The 18,199-nt window shown below is 47.3% G+C and overlaps 3 protein-coding genes across 3 annotated transcripts in view; 2 read left to right on the top strand and 1 right to left on the bottom strand.

Annotated features, from left to right (window-relative positions):
• Positions 1–5,114, top strand: part of LOC310777833 (polycystin-1-like protein 2) — a gene marked incomplete at both ends in the record, with an annotated part of 69,238 nt that extends 64,124 nt beyond the window's left edge. The window contains 3 exons of the mRNA XM_083638185.1: positions 3,398–3,499; positions 4,303–4,434; positions 4,917–5,114. Of these exons, the coding sequence (XP_083494311.1) occupies positions 3,398–3,499; positions 4,303–4,434; positions 4,917–5,114 (432 nt within the window). The remainder of the gene's footprint in view (positions 1–3,397; positions 3,500–4,302; positions 4,435–4,916) is intronic.
• Positions 5,115–7,775: 2,661 nt separating this feature from the next.
• Positions 7,776–10,244, top strand: dcst2 (DC-STAMP domain containing 2; the record flags this gene model as incomplete). The annotated part of the gene is made up of 1 exon (XM_083638184.1): positions 7,776–10,244. One exon carries the CDS (start codon positions 7,776–7,778, stop codon positions 10,242–10,244), a length of 2,469 nt encoding a protein of 822 aa, XP_083494310.1.
• A 1,693-nt stretch (positions 10,245–11,937) lies between these two features.
• mrasa (muscle RAS oncogene homolog a) overlaps positions 11,938–18,199 on the bottom strand; it is a 34,190-nt gene continuing 27,928 nt past the window's right edge. The window contains exons 5-6 of the mRNA XM_083638655.1: positions 16,361–16,440; positions 11,938–15,520 (exon numbers count right to left, since the gene is read on the bottom strand). Of these exons, the coding sequence (XP_083494781.1) occupies positions 15,421–15,520; positions 16,361–16,440 (180 nt within the window). The 3' untranslated portion in view covers positions 11,938–15,420. The remainder of the gene's footprint in view (positions 15,521–16,360; positions 16,441–18,199) is intronic.

Genomic DNA, 18,199 nt, shown 5'->3' with positions numbered 1-18,199 from the left:
CTGGCCCTCTGGTAGTGAGGGTCACACTCTGGCCCTCTGGTAGTGAGGGTCACAATCTGACCCTCTGGTAGTGAGGGTTACAATCTGGCCCTCTGGTAGTGAGGGTCACAATCTGACCCTCTGGTAGTGAGGGTCACAATCTGGCCCTCTGGTAGTGAGGGTCACAATCTGGCCCTCTGGTAGTGAGGGTCACAATCTGACCCTCTGGTAGTGAGGGTCACACTCTGGCCCTCTGGTAGTGAGGGTTACAATCTGGCCCTCTGGTAGTGAGGGTCACAATCTGGCCCTCTGGTAGTGAGGGTCACACTCTGGCCCTCTGGTAGTGAGGGTTACAATCTGGCCCTCTGGTAGTGAGGGTTACAATCTGGCCCTCTGGTAGTGAGGGTCACAATCTGGCCCTCTGGTAGTGAGGGTCACAATCTGGCCCTCTGGTAGTGAGGGTCACACTCTGGCCCTCTGGTAGTGAGGGTCACAATCTGACCCTCTGGTAGTGAGGGTTACAATCTGGCCCTCTGGTAGTGAGGGTTACAATCTGGCCCTCTGGTAGTGAGGGTCACACTCTGGCCCTCTGGTAGTGAGGGTTACAATCTGGCCCTCTGGTAGTGAGGGTTACAATCTGGCCCTCTGGTAGTGAGGGTTACAATCTGGCCCTCTGGTAGTGAGGATTACAATCTGGCCCTCTGGTAGTGAGGGTTACAATCTGGCCCTCTGGTAGTGAGGGTCACAATCTGGCCCTCTGGTAGTGAGGGTCACAATCTGGCCCTCTGGTAGTGAGGGTCACACTCTGGCCCTCTGGTAGTGAGGGTCACAATCTGACCCTCTGGTAGTGAGGGTTACAATCTGGCCCTCTGGTAGTGAGGGTTACAATCTGGCCCTCTGGTAGTGAGGGTCACACTCTGGCCCTCTGGTAGTGAGGGTTACAATCTGGCCCTCTGGTAGTGAGGGTTACAATCTGGCCCTCTGGTAGTGAGGGTCACACTCTGGCCCTCTGGTAGTGAGGGTTACAATCTGGCCCTCTGGTAGTGAGGGTTACAATCTGGCCCTCTGGTAGTGAGGGTTACAATCTGGCCCTCTGGTAGTGAGGGTCACACTCTGGCCCTCTGGTAGTGAGGGTTACAATCTGGCCCTCTGGTAGTGAGGCTCACAATCTGACCCTCTGGTAGTGAGGGTTACAATCTGGCCCTCTGGTAGTGAGGGTTACAATCTGGCCCTCTGGTAGTGAGGGTCACACTCTGGCCCTCTGGTAGTGAGGGTTACAATCTGGCCCTCTGGTAGTGAGGGTTACAATCTGGCCCTCTGGTAGTGAGGGTTACAATCTGGCCCTCTGGTAGTGAGGGTCACAATCTGGCCCTCTGGTAGTGAGGGTCACAATCTGGCCCTCTGGTAGTGAGGGTCACAATCTGACCCTCTGGTAGTGAGGGTCACACTCTGGCCCTCTGGTAGTGAGGGTTACAATCTGGCCCTCTGGTAGTGAGGGTCACAATCTGGCCCTCTGGTAGTGAGGGTCACACTCTGGCCCTCTGGTAGTGAGGGTCACAATCTGACCCTCTGGTAGTGAGGGTCACAATCTGGCCCTCTGGTAGTGAGGGTCACACTCTGGCCCTCTGGTAGTGAGGGTCACAATCTGACCCTCTGGTAGTGAGGGTTACAATCTGGCCCTCTGGTAGTGAGGGTCACAATCTGACCCTCTGGTAGTGAGGGTCACAATCTGGCCCTCTGGTAGTGAGGGTCACAATCTGGCCCTCTGGTAGTGAGGGTCACAATCTGACCCTCTGGTAGTGAGGGTCACACTCTGGCCCTCTGGTAGTGAGGGTTACAATCTGGCCCTCTGGTAGTGAGGGTCACAATCTGGCCCTCTGGTAGTGAGGGTCACACTCTGGCCCTCTGGTAGTGAGGGTTACAATCTGGCCCTCTGGTAGTGAGGGTTACAATCTGGCCCTCTGGTAGTGAGGGTCACAATCTGGCCCTCTGGTAGTGAGGGTCACAATCTGGCCCTCTGGTAGTGAGGGTCACACTCTGGCCCTCTGGTAGTGAGGGTCACAATCTGACCCTCTGGTAGTGAGGGTTACAATCTGGCCCTCTGGTAGTGAGGGTTACAATCTGGCCCTCTGGTAGTGAGGGTCACACTCTGGCCCTCTGGTAGTGAGGGTTACAATCTGGCCCTCTGGTAGTGAGGGTTACAATCTGGCCCTCTGGTAGTGAGGGTTACAATCTGGCCCTCTGGTAGTGAGGATTACAATCTGGCCCTCTGGTAGTGAGGGTTACAATCTGGCCCTCTGGTAGTGAGGGTCACAATCTGGCCCTCTGGTAGTGAGGGTCACAATCTGGCCCTCTGGTAGTGAGGGTCACACTCTGGCCCTCTGGTAGTGAGGGTCACAATCTGACCCTCTGGTAGTGAGGGTTACAATCTGGCCCTCTGGTAGTGAGGGTTACAATCTGGCCCTCTGGTAGTGAGGGTCACACTCTGGCCCTCTGGTAGTGAGGGTTACAATCTGGCCCTCTGGTAGTGAGGGTTACAATCTGGCCCTCTGGTAGTGAGGGTCACACTCTGGCCCTCTGGTAGTGAGGGTCACAATCTGACCCTCTGGTAGTGAGGGTTACAATCTGGCCCTCTGCTAGTGAGGGTTACAATCTGGCCCTCTGGTAGTGAGGGTCACACTCTGGCCCTCTGGTAGTGAGGGTTACAATCTGGCCCTCTGGTAGTGAGGGTTACAATCTGGCCCTCTGGTAGTGAGGGTCACAATCTGACCCTCTGGTAGTGAGGGTTACAATCTGGCCCTCTGGTAGTGAGGGTCACAATCTGACCCTCTGGTAGTGAGGGTCACAATCTGGCCCTCTGGTAGTGAGGGTCACAATCTGGCCCTCTGGTAGTGAGGGTCACAATCTGACCCTCTGGTAGTGAGGGTCACAATCTGACCCTCTGGTAGTGAGGGTCACAATCTGACCCTCTGGTAGTGAGGGTCACAATCTGGCCCTCTGGTAGTGAGGGTCACAATCTGGCCCTCTGGTAGTGGGGGGGGGGATTGTGGCCCTCTGTACAGTATCATCAAAGTTGTCCATCCCTGATGAACCTCGAGAGAATGAATCAGTTTCTCTCGTGTTTTTACATAATGTATATGTGTGTGTGTTGGGGGGAGCGGGGGGGGGGGGGGGGGTTATTAGGCAGTCTGTACAAAGTCCGGGAAGTGGATTGTCTTTTCAATTATTCATGCTTCAAGCATCTAATTAAACTCATCAGATTTAGTCTATATATAGTATTACTAGTATACTATTATAAAGTTATTAAATAATAACGAGCCTCATATAGTCCAGTACCTCAGAAATTACCAACTCATTTCAAACTGAAAGCTATAAGATAATAAATTAATTATCCATAATGCTCATATTATTTCTCTAGTGTAACCTGTTGTATGGCTGGAAGATGTCCTCCTACAAGACTCTCATGGATTCTCTCCTCAACATGTTCAGCTTGCAAGTGGGCATCTTTAACTATGAGGAGGTCAGTGAGATTCTTACCGACTGAGTGTGTAAATAAACATGTAAAGCTTGCAAACTTGTGTTTGGATGATCATATCTCATGTATCCTCAGTATTGTATCTTATAGCAGGCGGTTTTCAAATTGGGACACTGGGCTTCCCCTCAGAAAGAGCATGGAAAAAGATGCCCCTCATACAAATAGGTCTGAAGACATTCATTAGTTTCTGACTCTGGGAAAGCATGTGTGTGTGTGTGTGTGTGTGTGTGTGTGTGTGTGTGTGTGTGTGTGTGTGTGTGTGTGTGTGTGTGTGTGTGTGTGTGTGTGTGTGTGTGTGTGTGTGTGTGTGTGTGTGTGTGTGTGTGTGTGTGTGCGTGTGTGCGTGTGCATGCATGTGTGCGCGTATGTGTGTTATTGGGGGGGGGGGGGGGGGGGGCATTCCCCCAAAACGACTGTATCTATGAACGATCTCTTTATCCACATCACACACTATTCTATGTGATCTCCTTTTGAGGTAATGTCATATTGTTTCACTTCCATTCACTGAGCCTCCGCTGAAGCCCACCTCCCACTTTGAAAACCTGTCTTATAGGAAAGCCTGTTCATTTCCATTTAGTACACTGTCTCATTTGTAAGGATCCTGCATTTGTGGGAGGAGCAGCACAGGTGATTATGTGAGTAGCACTGATGTCAAAAGTGTCAAATTGCCCTCCCAATGTGATCCTGATGTCATGATTTCACGCGGATGCAGCTGCCTTGCAAGGTTAAGGTTCATTTTTTACACTTCTTACGCGGAAACTGATGCTTCATGACTCCCTGTTCACCAGGTCCTGAACTACAACCTGGTGCTTGGTGTGCTCCTCATTGGTTCCTGTATTGTGTTTATGACCTTTGTGGTGCTGAATTTCTTCATCTCAGTCATCCTCATGGCATTCAGCCACGAGCAAATGCATCACAAGGTATATATATTTTTTAATCAGGGATGGTCATTACAAACAACTAATCACATATTGTTATGCCAAATCTTTTCCATGGATTGTTTTAATATGATTGTTATACTATTATGTATGTGCTGTAAACTGCTTTGGCAATAATGTTTTTTGTTTTTTCCCCCCACATTTAAGCCGGTAAAGCATGCTTTAACTGCATTTTAGTTTAATCACTGAACCTTTACGTGTTACTTGTATTAAGCTGAACTGAATCACACTCATTATTTTCAAAGGGATGTACGGCTTTCAAGCTTTATTTTTCCCCATCATTATTGATATACAACTCAATAACCCTGTATCTGTCAAGCAAGCACTAGAATGTCATAACTCCCACCATCAATTAAAACAGACAAGGGTCAAAATAACTTTTCATGTGCTCAGCAGTATGTGCATAGTGTTAAAAGCCTACGCGTTAAATTGTGCTCTTATTGTCTGTCTCCCCTCTCGCCCAGCCGTCAGAGGAGGAAGAGATCGTAGACCTGATGCTGAACAAGCTCTGCAGTCTTTTTGGGATCAGATTGAAGGAGACAAAAGACAGCACCGGTCCGGAGGCGAATGACAGCGCTGACTTGGGCCTTAATAATGGCAAAACAATCCTCAACAATTCTTCAATTGAGCCAAACATTTTACAGACATCTGACAACTCCTAGCAGCATCGCTTTATCAAATTTCTTCTGCTTTATATGAGAGAGAGAGAATTTTGAAAAGCCACTACTCATTTCTCCCTTCATTTCTCCAGGTAAATAACATGGTTTTTCCCACACAAAAAAGTATTACCGGTATCTTGTTAAAAAATGACTTCCCCCTCCTTCTGCCTCATTAAAAATTAAAGCAACCAACCAGGGTAACCCAGAACATAACTAGCCAATCACAGCATACAAACAAGGGCTTTAACTGCTGAATACTGGAGAGGGATTGGCTCCAGTATTCATGATGTCACGAATCATGCTAGTTAAAAATCACATTTTCAGTGAGCTCAGAGAAACTTTGCACTTTCAGCAGATGAATGTGAAAACAGGCCTCTAGTGTCAGACTCTGCACAGAAATGGTTTGAAACAGCTGGCAGTAACAAATTCTTTAAAACGGGGTGACAACAGATTCTATTCTGTAGCCAGGGCCGATTTTACCAACGGGCTTACCGGGGCTGAAGCCCCGGGGCCCGGGACATCAAGGGGCCCAAACAAATTTTTTTTTTTTTTTTTTTTACAGCATAACAGCAATAATAAATACTAAATAATAATAATAAAAGTGCTTGTTGTGACATCTCAGTGGCAATGTTTTCTTTCCAATCAGGCTGTTTATGAAAGAACATGATGGCTAAACCTACAGTTTGTGTTTGTAAGTTAGAATGCTGACAGGAGAGCAGGTGGTGACATGAAAGTTAGTGAGAAAAGGAGAAGATACTGAATAATGACATCACAACAGTATAATCCTAATGTTGATTTAAAATGAGATATTCCTTTAAATACGGCTAAAAAAGGTAAAAAAAAAACACTCAAATTTTTTTCGACGGCGCCCGTTGGGCGCCGTTTTGGCGGACATCACCATCACTTCTTTGTAACCCTGGAAGTGCTGTACTATTTCACAAGGTGCGTAAGAGAGCCATCTATCATATAACAGTGAAAACACAGATTGCCGTAGAATCACATGATTGGTGGGGAAAGAGTTAATAAACAGTATAGATATCATTAGTTTCTCGACACTTACTATTTTGCCAAGGAGCACATGTGCTCCTAAGTTGAAAAAGTTAGGATCACATGCAGAATTTTAGGGGCACAATGAAAATTTGATACAGAACGATATAACACGCATTCTATATGATTCTATTACTCTCTGATATGTTAGACTTAATTCTAATTCAATTCCCATTCAATTCAACATTTCATTTTATTTTTAGGGCTTTTTAACTTGGTCCATTTTTATTTACAGCCTATTTTAATTCATGCTTGTTGCTTATTTAAAATTGTTTCCCTTATTATACCATTGGCCTTCTTTGGTGTGCTTATTCTGTGTATTGCATTATGTTGTTTTAATGTTTTAACTGTTTTTAATGTTTATTTGTATTGTATTTCTTACTTTGTAACCTTGTTGAGAAAGGTGCTATACCGATAAAGTTGATTATTATCATTATCATAATGCTGATGTGGAGGGGTGGAGGGAGAAAGCAGCGTTTCACACATAGGAACTGCAGGGAAGATGAGTTGGCAGCTTATAGGCTGCCTTGTTTGAAGTGTCAACTGTGTCAAACATAATGGTGTTTGTCATGATGTGTGTTCTGCATCAAATCAAATAAATTCATTTTATAACCTCAAAAGGCACAAGAGGGAATGGAGCTCATTGGAGTTAGGAAGGCTGAAATCCCCAACAGAATAGTCCAAGGCACACACATCTTTGTTGCAAACGTTACAACAATTCAACTTGCAGTCTTCATCAAGGCACGTAAGGTGTAGCATAATTAATAGCAGGAGGAGGGTACTATGCATGCATAATCATGTATATACTACTAGTAGCATTTATCTTTATCTATTAAAATAAACAGCAGCTATGACTCACGTAAACGATCCAACCCCAGATGCTCAATGCATCAGGAAGTTCCTCCAACTTTACATAGAGAAAATTATCTCTATCTCTCTCTGTTTATATTATCCTCGAACTTACATTGTGCACCTTTTGGACAGTAAATTCCAAATGATCACTTGGGTCCTTCTAATTTGTGTATATTATATATTGGACTGCACTGTCATCTGGCTGCCTGACAAAATTATTGCCAGGCAGCTGGCTGCCGGCCACTGATGACATCATTTGTCCTCAGGGTTGTGAGTCAGTCAGCCTTCCGAGTGATGTCACTCGAGCAATTGTGATGTAATCATCAGTGAGTGATGTTATCAGTGAGTGATGTCATCAGTGATGTCACTCGAGCATTTTGAGGGTTGTCACTCAGGTAGCTTCCTTCCTTCAGACAGAGCCAGATGTTTAGGCCGGCAGCCAGCTGCCTGGCAAAAATTATATTTATTTTAGAGCCAGAGTGAATACATCTTGCAGCTTTGATTTTGGCTGCATTGTGTAGTGCTGCCATCATCACCTGATGACATTGTGACATCAGTGATGTCATAGACTGAATTGGGATGTCATTAGTCATGTCATTAATCCTTCCCTGTTGAGGTTATAAATTGAGAGAGAAGCTTAAGAAACAACCTGTTAGATATCTACAACAATCAAGCAGTAAGAACAGGTAATAATCAAGATAATAACTCATAACGTTAGACTGAGTCTTACTGCTGTGAGGAGTCTTGTGCGGGTCCAACCGCAACATGATTCCCAGCATCAAGAGTGAGGCAGAGAGGGGCGGAGACACATTGAGGGGTGTGACCAGGCTGAGGGGCAGAGCCAGTGTCACAACCCCCGTGCGAAGGCTGTCCAGCCGCTGGTGGCACGACAGAGGTCATGTGAGAGGTCACATGGTGGAGGCGGGCCGTAGCCTGGCAGCGTTCATCCTGGGCTTGCTGCTGGCGGCACTGTGTGGGGCTACTGCGCTCTTCCTGCAGCACCAGTCATTGTGGCCATGTGTCTACGCCACGGTGGGTGGAGCCTTGCTCGCCGCATTCGGCATGGGGCTGTCCGGCGGCGCCCGGGCCAACGTGGCCGTCATGCTACCTTCACTCTGCTCAGCGAGGGGGCGGAGCCTCCTGTTGTTCCTGGTGACGTGTCAGCTGCTGTCCGGGCCGCTTGACAACACGCTGATGAACGCTGGGCGAGCTGCCGCCGGCCTGCTGTGTGGGGCCGAGCTAGCCGCCAATCAGACCAAGGAGCTGCTGCAGAGAGCAGCCACGCCCCTTTTACCGGCTCTGGAGCGGATCCGACAGATTAGCAGTAACGCTCGCGGCACTGCAGGAAGAGTCAAGAGCCTCATCAGTGCTCTGACTGACAACGTCCGCAGTGTTGCTCGCACCCTGCAGAACGTCCTGCACTTCCTGGCGGACGTGGGGGAGGAGTGTAACACTCTGCTGGGCGGCAAGCCCTACGCTGCATGCTATACCCTGTTCGCCGAGGCCAAGGAAGACTGCTCTGCTCTTCTGGGACCCTTCAAGGGTCTCTGTAATATTGTGGACGGACTGCTGCCACTCTGCGAGCTCGCCCGAACTGGCAAGCTGTTCTGCGTTGTCCCATCGTACATTGCCAGTCACCTCAAGCACCACCTGGCAGATCCCACGGTGGCGGCGTTCGAGCGGATGAAGCAGGAGTTTGAGTTCAACATCACGGCCTCAGTGGCGTTTGGCGCAGACGTGGACGTGAGCCACTCTCTGCAGCAGATACAGGAGGAGGTGTCCTCGAAGCTGCAGCCGTTCCAGTGGTTGAGCCAGCTGCTGGTGTACGGAGGGCTGGTCCTGCTTGCTTGGTCCTTCCTAAAGGCGGTGCTGTACAGACACAGGTATCTACATCAGGACAACTTCGACAACTTCTACATCACAGCTCAGTTTGAAAAGCTGGACCAACGGCTGGCCAGAGGGAGTGGGTCCTCCACAGGGGCCGGATGCTCTCTCCTACCACTCACCCACAGAGAAGCAACCAAATACATCACACCAATGTCTTTGCGGCTAACGTGGGCAGAGTTGCGTGCGGTGGCCCTCGGCCTCCTCTCGGTCCTCAGACACATGGTGATGGGCGGCTTGCTGCTGGCGCTTGACTTCCTGGTCTTTTGGATGCTGCACCAGGTTCAGCAGCTGACCAAGGGAGACGTTGTTACCAGAGCTCCGCTCATCGTGGAGGTGCGGGTGAACGGCACAGGTTTTGCCTCAGACATCTTCAGAGACGTTGCAGCGTCTTTTGACGTCCTGCAGGGAGGAAACATCACTGTCATCAGCAGCAAGTGTCTGGTCCAGCCTGCTGAGCCGCAGTACACCACATACTACATCATAGGGCTCCTGTACGCTCTGGCTCTGCTCAGCGCACTGGCCGGAGGCTTCATGCAGCGCTTCAGACGACTCATCTGCGGCATTTACCACCCAGAGAGAGAGGAGGAGAGGATCCAGTTCCTCCATGAGCAGATCCTGGAGCAGAGAAGGACTGTGGGTGATGTCCTGAGGATGTGTGCCGCCAGGAGCAGAGCTGACCGAGGAGCAGGAGGGAGCAGTCCGCTCCGGACGCTGCTGCTACGGCTGCCTGGAGGTGTCTACGTCTCTGACCTGCTGGGCTTGTCGTCAGTCAGATGCCTGGCATGCCGGGAGGTGGAGGAGCGGGGGGGGGACAACATGGTCGCCTGCCCAATCCCACAGTGTTCAGGTCTGTACTGCCGGCCGTGTTTCCTCAGCCTGGGAAACATCTGTGTGCTCTGCATGGGACCTCTGGCCTTCCAGGAAAACAGCGATGAGGAGCTAGACTCCAGTGACGACGAGCAGCTGAGGCTGTGGGAGGCGGTGCTGACATCATCACACATCACCAGTCGCAGGAGCAGGAAGCTGATAAAGAGGAGGATCTCCACTGCAACACGCCGCAGGCCCCCAGGCCACCCGGAGAGCCGGATCCACATGGCCGCCACTGGCAGCCATATTGGAGATGACGGAGACGACAGTGACAGCAGTGGACACATCAGCTCACACAGTGACTCTGATCAGAGTGAGCTGGACTTGAGCTACCAGAACCAACCTGACAAGTCAGATAGTGACGAGACCGACAATGTGTCCGACCACGTGTCCAACAGCGACACGTTCTCCCGCACCGTCACCTCGCACACAGCCAGCAGCTTCCAGGACCAGACGCTCCACACAGTCATCATACACTGACCCGCCTCTCCAGGACCCTCCCCTGGACTCTGCAGCAGCCTGTTGCACCAGCTGAACCTAAAAAAAAAAAAACACGATTTCAGACGGACAAGCCCGTCTTTATTGTCACACGATTACAATCAACACATGCACGGAGGGCCACAACACACACATGCTGACGGTGGCCGGTGAAATTTGTCCTCTGCATTTAACCCATCCTGGCTTTGTCCTTTCCTCCGGGGGGCAGGCCAGGAGCAGTGGTCGCTTTCTCGTACAGCGCCCGGGGACCGACTTCGGATGTTGTCGTCACTGGTCGGATGACGATCTGATCTTCTGCATGTTTTTAATGGGGGGGGGGGGGTTATATACGGAGGAACCCCCCTGGGGGAGCACGGGGAGAACATGCAAACTCCACACAGACAGAAAGGCCCTTACGACGAGATACCCCACCTGGGCAGTAGGCACTGAAGATATGGGGGGCAACACAACCACAGCGCCCACAGTGTCCCAGGCGAGAATCGAACTCAGGACCTTCTGACTGCGAGGCGACAGCTCTACCCCTGAGTAAGTTATGTCTTAAAGGAGAATTACCTTTCTTTTTTACAACCTGGACCTTATTTTCAGCTTAGTTTGTTATATTACTCACCCAGAACGTAACTTTCTGAAAACGACTATAAAGCTATAACGTGCCGTGAAATCGGCCTGGAACAGAGGCCGTATACGGGCCCGTATCCTACTCCCTCCCCTCCCCCAACCCTAGACCCTACCTCTACCCTGGCTCTCCCTCCCCTGCACCCTCATCTCTCCTCCTCTGTTCTCTCCTCCTCCACATTTCCTATTTTCTCCCCACCTCCCCCCTCTCCTCCCTCCTCCCTCTCCCTCCCTCCTCCACTCTCCTGCTTTCTTCAAATGTTCAAATGTTATCTTTATTCTGTATATTCTTGTTACTGTGTGTTAGCTAGAATCAGCTAGACATACTTTCTGTGAAGCCCTCTGAGACATGCTTGTGAATTAGGGCTATATAAATAAACTTGACTTGACTTGACTTGACTTAACTGCAAAGCATCTATTTACATCCTGCAAATAGCTTATTTTCTGCCACGCACTAGCTCATATCCTTATTATATCTACCTATGTTATTTGGATAGAATGGATGGTAGATGTGCAGTACCTGCTCTGCCCTATGGGCCACTCAATTCCAAGAGGGATGGAAATCAATAGAGCCAAATTAAGCTTTGGGTGTTCTAACATTGTTGAAGCCAATAGAAACTGCGACTTTCTCGACTTGCAGAGTTATCTTTTACATTGACAAACATGACACGTGTACTCCCGTGACACAATTCAAACGGGATCAAAAAGGTAGCGTATTTCTCTGTTCACCACTATTCATATTTTTTCATGCGCTGGTACAGGGAGAAAAGCAGGAAGTGACGTTCACTTTGGCTCCATGGAGCTTGAAGGCTGAGATGATCAATGAGGGAGTCTCTGCTGAACAAGCAAGTCCACTCTGGAAACACGTGCAGGTCTGTTCGTTGTGGCTGTTACGCATGGCTCTCTTCACAGGCCATTCAACAGCCGGAGTGTGTGTGTGTGTGTGTGTGTGTGTGTGGGGATCTAATGCTTGCGCACATTAATATCTTGTATATCCATCCATCCTCCTGTGTAAAATAAAGCAGTCGGAATCGAGCAGTCGAGTCACAATACTTGTATTTCTTTATTGAAATATAATCGACCCCTGAGGCTAGATAGAAAGGCCACAGTTTATTTTGTTTCTGCCTCGTCTAGCTCTTCAGTCTGACACAGCCAGTTAGAACACAACAGACCTGCACAAAAACATCACTTTCACAGCCGTGCTGCGGCAACTGCACATTTTGTTTTCAATCGTCCAAATGTAAAGTTTGCGTGGTCCTTTACTGCATGGGTTGAGTAAGTTCATGACCCCCAGAACCCATTTGAAATCCATTGTAGCCTATAACTTGAGTGCATGAGCGCACACAGTAGCTTGAAAAGGCTATTTTATAAATTGCTGAAAAGCCAGTATTTTGGAGATGACGTTTTTGTCTGACAGCAGCAACTACTGTAAAAAGCCTCTCTAACATTTGAAAAAGTCAAAGTGCGCTCAATTTACATTGTGAATAGACCAGGGTCAAATGATCTGTAGTTTTATTCACTTTGAGCATCTGCTTTGGTCTGCCTGAAATGCAAGATCGGTGGGACAAACCAACTGGTTTCTTTGTGCCAGCCACGAGCAACCAAACCAAGAAAAGGAACAGAATCCATTTCAAATTGTAATTTGGACCTCAAACCAGAAACAAAGTCAAATAGTCCACTCAGAGACACTAAGGTGGTACCTGAGCTAGGTCTCCTTACTACGATAAGCGAACGTTGAACATCGAAAGTGGCAAGTGAGAAATAGGACTATAAATGTTCCTTAGGCTCATAATGGTCGTCATCCTCCTCCTGATATGAAATCTTTGGTTTGACCCTGGTGTGCTTACATTTGCACTTTTGAGGCCGCCCAAGTGCCCAATGCACTCCTCTAAATGAGTCAATCCTTCAACTTTTTCAGCTCGGGACCCAAACTGGATAACTTCCAGAAGGCAAAAGGCCTACTACCCAGTTTGACCAGTATTTGAGAGTTTTTGTCCAGGTCTGGGACACACTGAGGTAACATGGACAGTAATAAATTATTCAGTTGTTTAAAAAAAACACTTTGCAAGAATCATATCAATAATACAAAAATGTATCAAACACATGATACAACGTTTTCATCAACACATTTCATGTAATCCCCCCCCTCCCCTGGCCCAGAGTCTGTTGCTTCATTGACAAACAAGCAGTACTTCCATGTTTGACTAATTATCTGGAAAAATCTTTTGGCTTTTCTGTAGTCCCTTTAACAATGTGGACTACTGTAATACTGTATGTATTCCTTTCAAGCTGGAGGTGGATTTCCTTCACAATTCAATAAATCAATTTTTCTCATACTCAACCTTAAATCAATTCAACATTTTCATTATGCAACTACAGTTTCCAAAGACTTTTGAAAATCCAACTCCTTAACCAATCAAACCAAATCCAAAATCCGAATCTCAACTCTGTTACACTCGTCCCTCCAATGCAACAGGCAGATAGAGCCCTATTGCTTGTTTCGTTACAGCTGATTTTACATTCAGAGTATTTCCACCATGCCTTCCCTTTCATTTACACATTTGAAAAGAAAACATGCCAATAGGAAAGTCAGAAATTCTATTAAAAGTGCAAAAACGTATTCCTTCAAGAGACGATTTTCATCCAGACAAAAATGTCCCCCAAATCCTTTTTTTAGTGCGTTAACAGTACTACAAGTCATTTCATAGGTTATTAAATTGTACAGTCCTATCCGCCTCTCTGACTTCATATTGAATGTCTTGTTGCTTCGGGTTTGTGGTCCCCTTAAAACCGAACTTAGTCACTAGCTAGGCTAACATGGCTTTTAGCCCTGGGCTGACAGGAGTGACACAATGACACATTCAAAAGTGGGCAAACTCAAACTTAAGCCCAGGACTAGAGACCCCAGCTGGAGCAGTTTGATCTAGGACAAAGCATGATTATCATCATCATCATTATCATCATCATCCCAGACCAACACTGTTAGCCTAGGGTTATCCCTGCAGAACCTGCAATACAAAAAGCACTCTCATTTCCTATCTAACCTACATAAAGCAGCCTCTTCTGTCCTACAGCCCTGACATGACGTGACATCACATCACAGCATTTGGCTAGTGGCCAGTGCAAAACAGCTTCTCCAGCCTGTTTAAAATCTGAAACACATAGCCCTCATTATCCCTCGTCTATTCTACCTCTTCAAAGATGTCCTTCAAGTCCTTTGTGAAACAGCTCTGACTTGGTTTACATTGCCACTTAGAATCAGATCTTTACTATTTTGTTATTTTCAATATTGTCTAGATACAAAAAACCATATAACATGATTTATTTTGGAGAATCTAACTAAGAAATCAAAGGGTGGAAATCAGGGCCATTGTTCATACAGTACTGATCAATGATTATCATCTTGATAATCATCTCAGTGACTGAAGAGGCAACCTACACTAAGTTTATCATAACTATTTTTACATACTTGATAAAAAGGGCTCTGCTTTATATGTAATATGGTGGGGGGGGGGGGGAATCCAAATCTGTGTAAACATGGCCCCTGAGATGTCAGTGTTGGTAGCTAGAAAAATTAAGCCCTGTTAGGTTTTACATGAGGTGTAACAACACACACCATGATGTGTAACAACATACACCAGGCAATCTCACTCTCCTTTACAATCAATGGCATTCATTTACACATGTCACCATTAATTCAACAATATCAGCTGATATGATGATAGGTTTCACCCAGGTCAACCATTTTGACTTTTTTCTCTCTCTCGGCATCGAGCCACATTTCTTTTGCTAGCTACAGTAAGCCCTTCATCCTCACCTCCAATTTGACTTTTCAAAACCATATAGCATCACACAACCACAATGTACAGGCTATACTCACAGAACTCACAGGTCAGCCATCGACAACACCACAAAACATTCATTTTCATAGGTTTCACACTGTCACCAGTCTTCTGTCCATTCACCCGGCCTTCTGCAGGGGGCGCCACCTCAGCACAGAGAACCAAAAACACACAGCACTGGAGGTGGATCATAAAATGAACTCATCCCTGTTAACCTGGCGCCTTAAGGCTCCAGTTCCTCCTGTTTCCTTCCCTTTCTGAAGGAGACACAAGTTTGCCCTCTGTGTCAATAAAGTTGCAATTGAACTTGATCGTGAAGCAGTTCAACGGCGCTGTTCTGGGTTGAAACGGGATGAGAGGGATCCAAAACCTTTGAAGGGAACCAGAACAGAAAGGAGGGCACGGCGCTTGTCCCAAGGCATCGCGAGAGGCTGAGGGGACGCTGTCCTCCAGATTCAGTTCTCCTTCCATCCCTCTCTCTATCCGCCCATCCTTCACGTTTGTGCTCCAGTAGTCGGCAACTGCTAGGGTGCAGTGTTCCCTGACATCCAAAGGGTGTGTGTGTATGTGTGTGTGTGTGTGCGTGTGTGTGTGTGTGCGTGTGTGTGTGTGTGTGTGCGTGGGCGCGCACGCGTGCTTGTGTGTGTGTGTGTGTGTGTGTGTGTGTGTGTGTGTGTGTAATGAATGACAGAGGATGAGGGAGGTCACAATATGACGCAGTGGAACCTGTGAGAACCTGTGGAACGCTCTCCTCTCCATTTCATCTTCTTTTTCTTCTTTTGGCTGCGCTCTGGGACTTGTTGTCTGTGGAGATGGAGAGAGGGAGAGAGATAGGACAAGAGAATATTGCGGAACAGTTTTGTTAACTGTAGATGAAAATAGGTACAGTGCTTTCTACAATCTGACCACAAGAGGGCAATGTTGATTCACTGATCTCCCCTCCTCAGTCTGAGCGAGGGACTCAAAAGAAAAGAGGGGTGGTTATTTTTGTGTCAGTTGCAGACTCAGCATGTGCACAAGGAGAACTCTCGCTAATCTGGATCATTTTGTTTTTATAAATACAGGGCGGAAAATCACAAGAGTATCTGAGTTTGAAAGTGCTCCTTGTTTTTGTTGCTCCTAGTGACAGCAGCAGGCCCTCAGACAGGATGTGACCACATAGAGAACATCAACACGAACCAAATTCTTCTGAAATTACACGTCTCTTCAGACAGGAAATAGCTCTGGGATTTTTCTCTCCTCGTTCTCTCTCCCTGAGAACACTTTCACTGCTAGCATACAAACTGCCTTTTTTATAGCACAACTCTATTTCACTGCCCTCATCCTCCCAAGAAACAACAAACAAACTTACAAACAAACAAAGAAACCAAATGGGGAAGGATGATGCTCTTGTTTTAAAGCATGATTGATTTGAGGCAATTTTATTAGGTCAAATGATTGGATTATGTACATACATTATTTAAAGCACATGGCTATTAAGACTACTGACTACAAAGACTACTGCTGAAACAGGCTAGTCACAGATCAAAAGCACTTGCTAAAAGTGTATTTGTCTTATATATTTTTTATATATTATATTTCCTCCATCAAACGTCATTATATCATGAACATAATTTCAAACCAGTACAGAGAGACTTGAGTTACCTTATAACTCGGACCAGCTCATGAAAGGCCTTGTCCACATTCATTGGAGGATCCTTGGCACTGGTTTCGATATAGGTTATCTGAAGAAACAAGCAGAAATATTCAAACTGTAAGCACAAGTTAAAGAGGTATTAGGTGTCTGTGTGGGAACGCCCACAAAACATTACTTCTGGTATCATTGTGTCAATAGGACAAATGGAAGGACGGTGGGGGAAACCCCCCATATATCTCAATGGGCTGACTCACCAAAGGACGGTGATGCGGCTCTACACTACAGGATTGGGGATTCAACAGCAGGTACATAGACGTTTACTGCGGGGGTTGAATCTCCGATCCTGTCTGCCTGGGCTGGGCTAGCAGCTAAATGCTAACTATGTTGAGTGGGGAGAACGGGAGGATTTCCCCCATGCTGACCCATTGACCACGCGTCTATGACGAGACACCGCCTGAATGTATGGGAATATAATAGGGGAAGAATTAGCATTGCATCTTTATGTTACCATATTTCAATCTTAGTTTAGTTTATTAGTTTATTTAACAGGGACAGAAACAAAATAAAACAAAATACAGAGTACAGAGTGTGGGTTACAAACTGTCTTCGGCAAATGACAAATTGTCAATAATACAATACAAGATGTCTCTTTTCAAGGTGTGAAGGATGCGATGTAGCCTGGGAGCCTCTGACCAATCTGTCAACTCCTTTGCTCTGGCAGATGCGTCTGGCCACCTTCCCATTTCCAACCGGCCTGAAAACCCGCCGAGCCAATCACAGCCCCTTTGATCTGATTGATTCATCTGATTGGTCAATCCCAGCATTCTACGGGCCCTATCGTCGTACGGCACTATCGTCTGCGCGCCTCTTATTGCTATCTTCCCAGCGTCTTAAGCTATGGTCTGCCTCCACAGTCCAGTTTTGCACTGGAATGACACAGGTGTAGGCGTGGCCCAGGCGTGTTGGTGGGCCTCTAGCCTATCATGTGTCTCGTGCAAGTGTCATTTAGCGCTGTGGGGAAGATACCGTCGGTATGTGGCGAGCGCAGAGAGAGGTTTGGGCGTTGCCTGTTCCAAAATAGGCGTTCCAGCGCAATGTGTTAGAAAAAGGGCCTTGGGTGCTCTCAATTTTAACGCCAGCAAATAGCTGGTCTTAGCGCAAACAACCCCACTACGCCAGGCGTATGCCATTCTCCGGCGCAGTGCAGGAAATCCCTCCTCCCTACACTGCAGAAAACACCTTGATTTAATAATGAGAATTTGTTTGTCATTGTTTTGTGCGAAAAAGTGATTTGCGTTTTGAATTGGATTACCAGGGGAATTAGGGTCTGGCGGGACGGGAGTCTGTGTGTAGCGCGGGGAGGGGTGCTTTGTGTTCGGCTAGTGTGCCGTGTCCTGAAGGGGGGTCTCTTCAGGACCCGGCCCAGCTCACACCTGGGCCGGGTAGGCAGGCCGGGGGGAATCGGTGGACAGGGTGGGTAGAGGCACTACCGAGGCAGCGCTGTGCGTGGTCCTGCGGATCAAACTCAGTTTCTGGCAGCAAATCACTTTCTGACACAACACCGGCCAGTAGGCTATACAGTAACCATTGATAGTATACAGTAACCTCTTTCTCCCTGCACCATTGCACCATGCAACAATAGCTTAACCCGAGTGGACAATTCTGGTATAGGCTATTGAAATAAAATCTAAATGTGTATGTTATAGCCTATATGAGCGAAACGACTAATTAAAAGGCTACTAATTACAAAAGCATCAATTTTCGTTACGAATCTGAACTGGTTCATCCTCCAATTCTCTCTTCCCTCTCTCGTTCTCTCCCCCCTCTCTCTCTCTGACTCTCTCCCT

This window comes from Poromitra crassiceps (assembly GCF_964638095.1).
Source record: "Poromitra crassiceps genome assembly, chromosome: 6".
In the NCBI taxonomy this organism is placed as follows: Eukaryota; Metazoa; Chordata; class Actinopteri; order Beryciformes; family Melamphaidae; genus Poromitra; species Poromitra crassiceps.
Note: the sequence above shows the minus strand (reverse complement) of the source record. Positions and strands in the feature narration are given on the sequence as shown.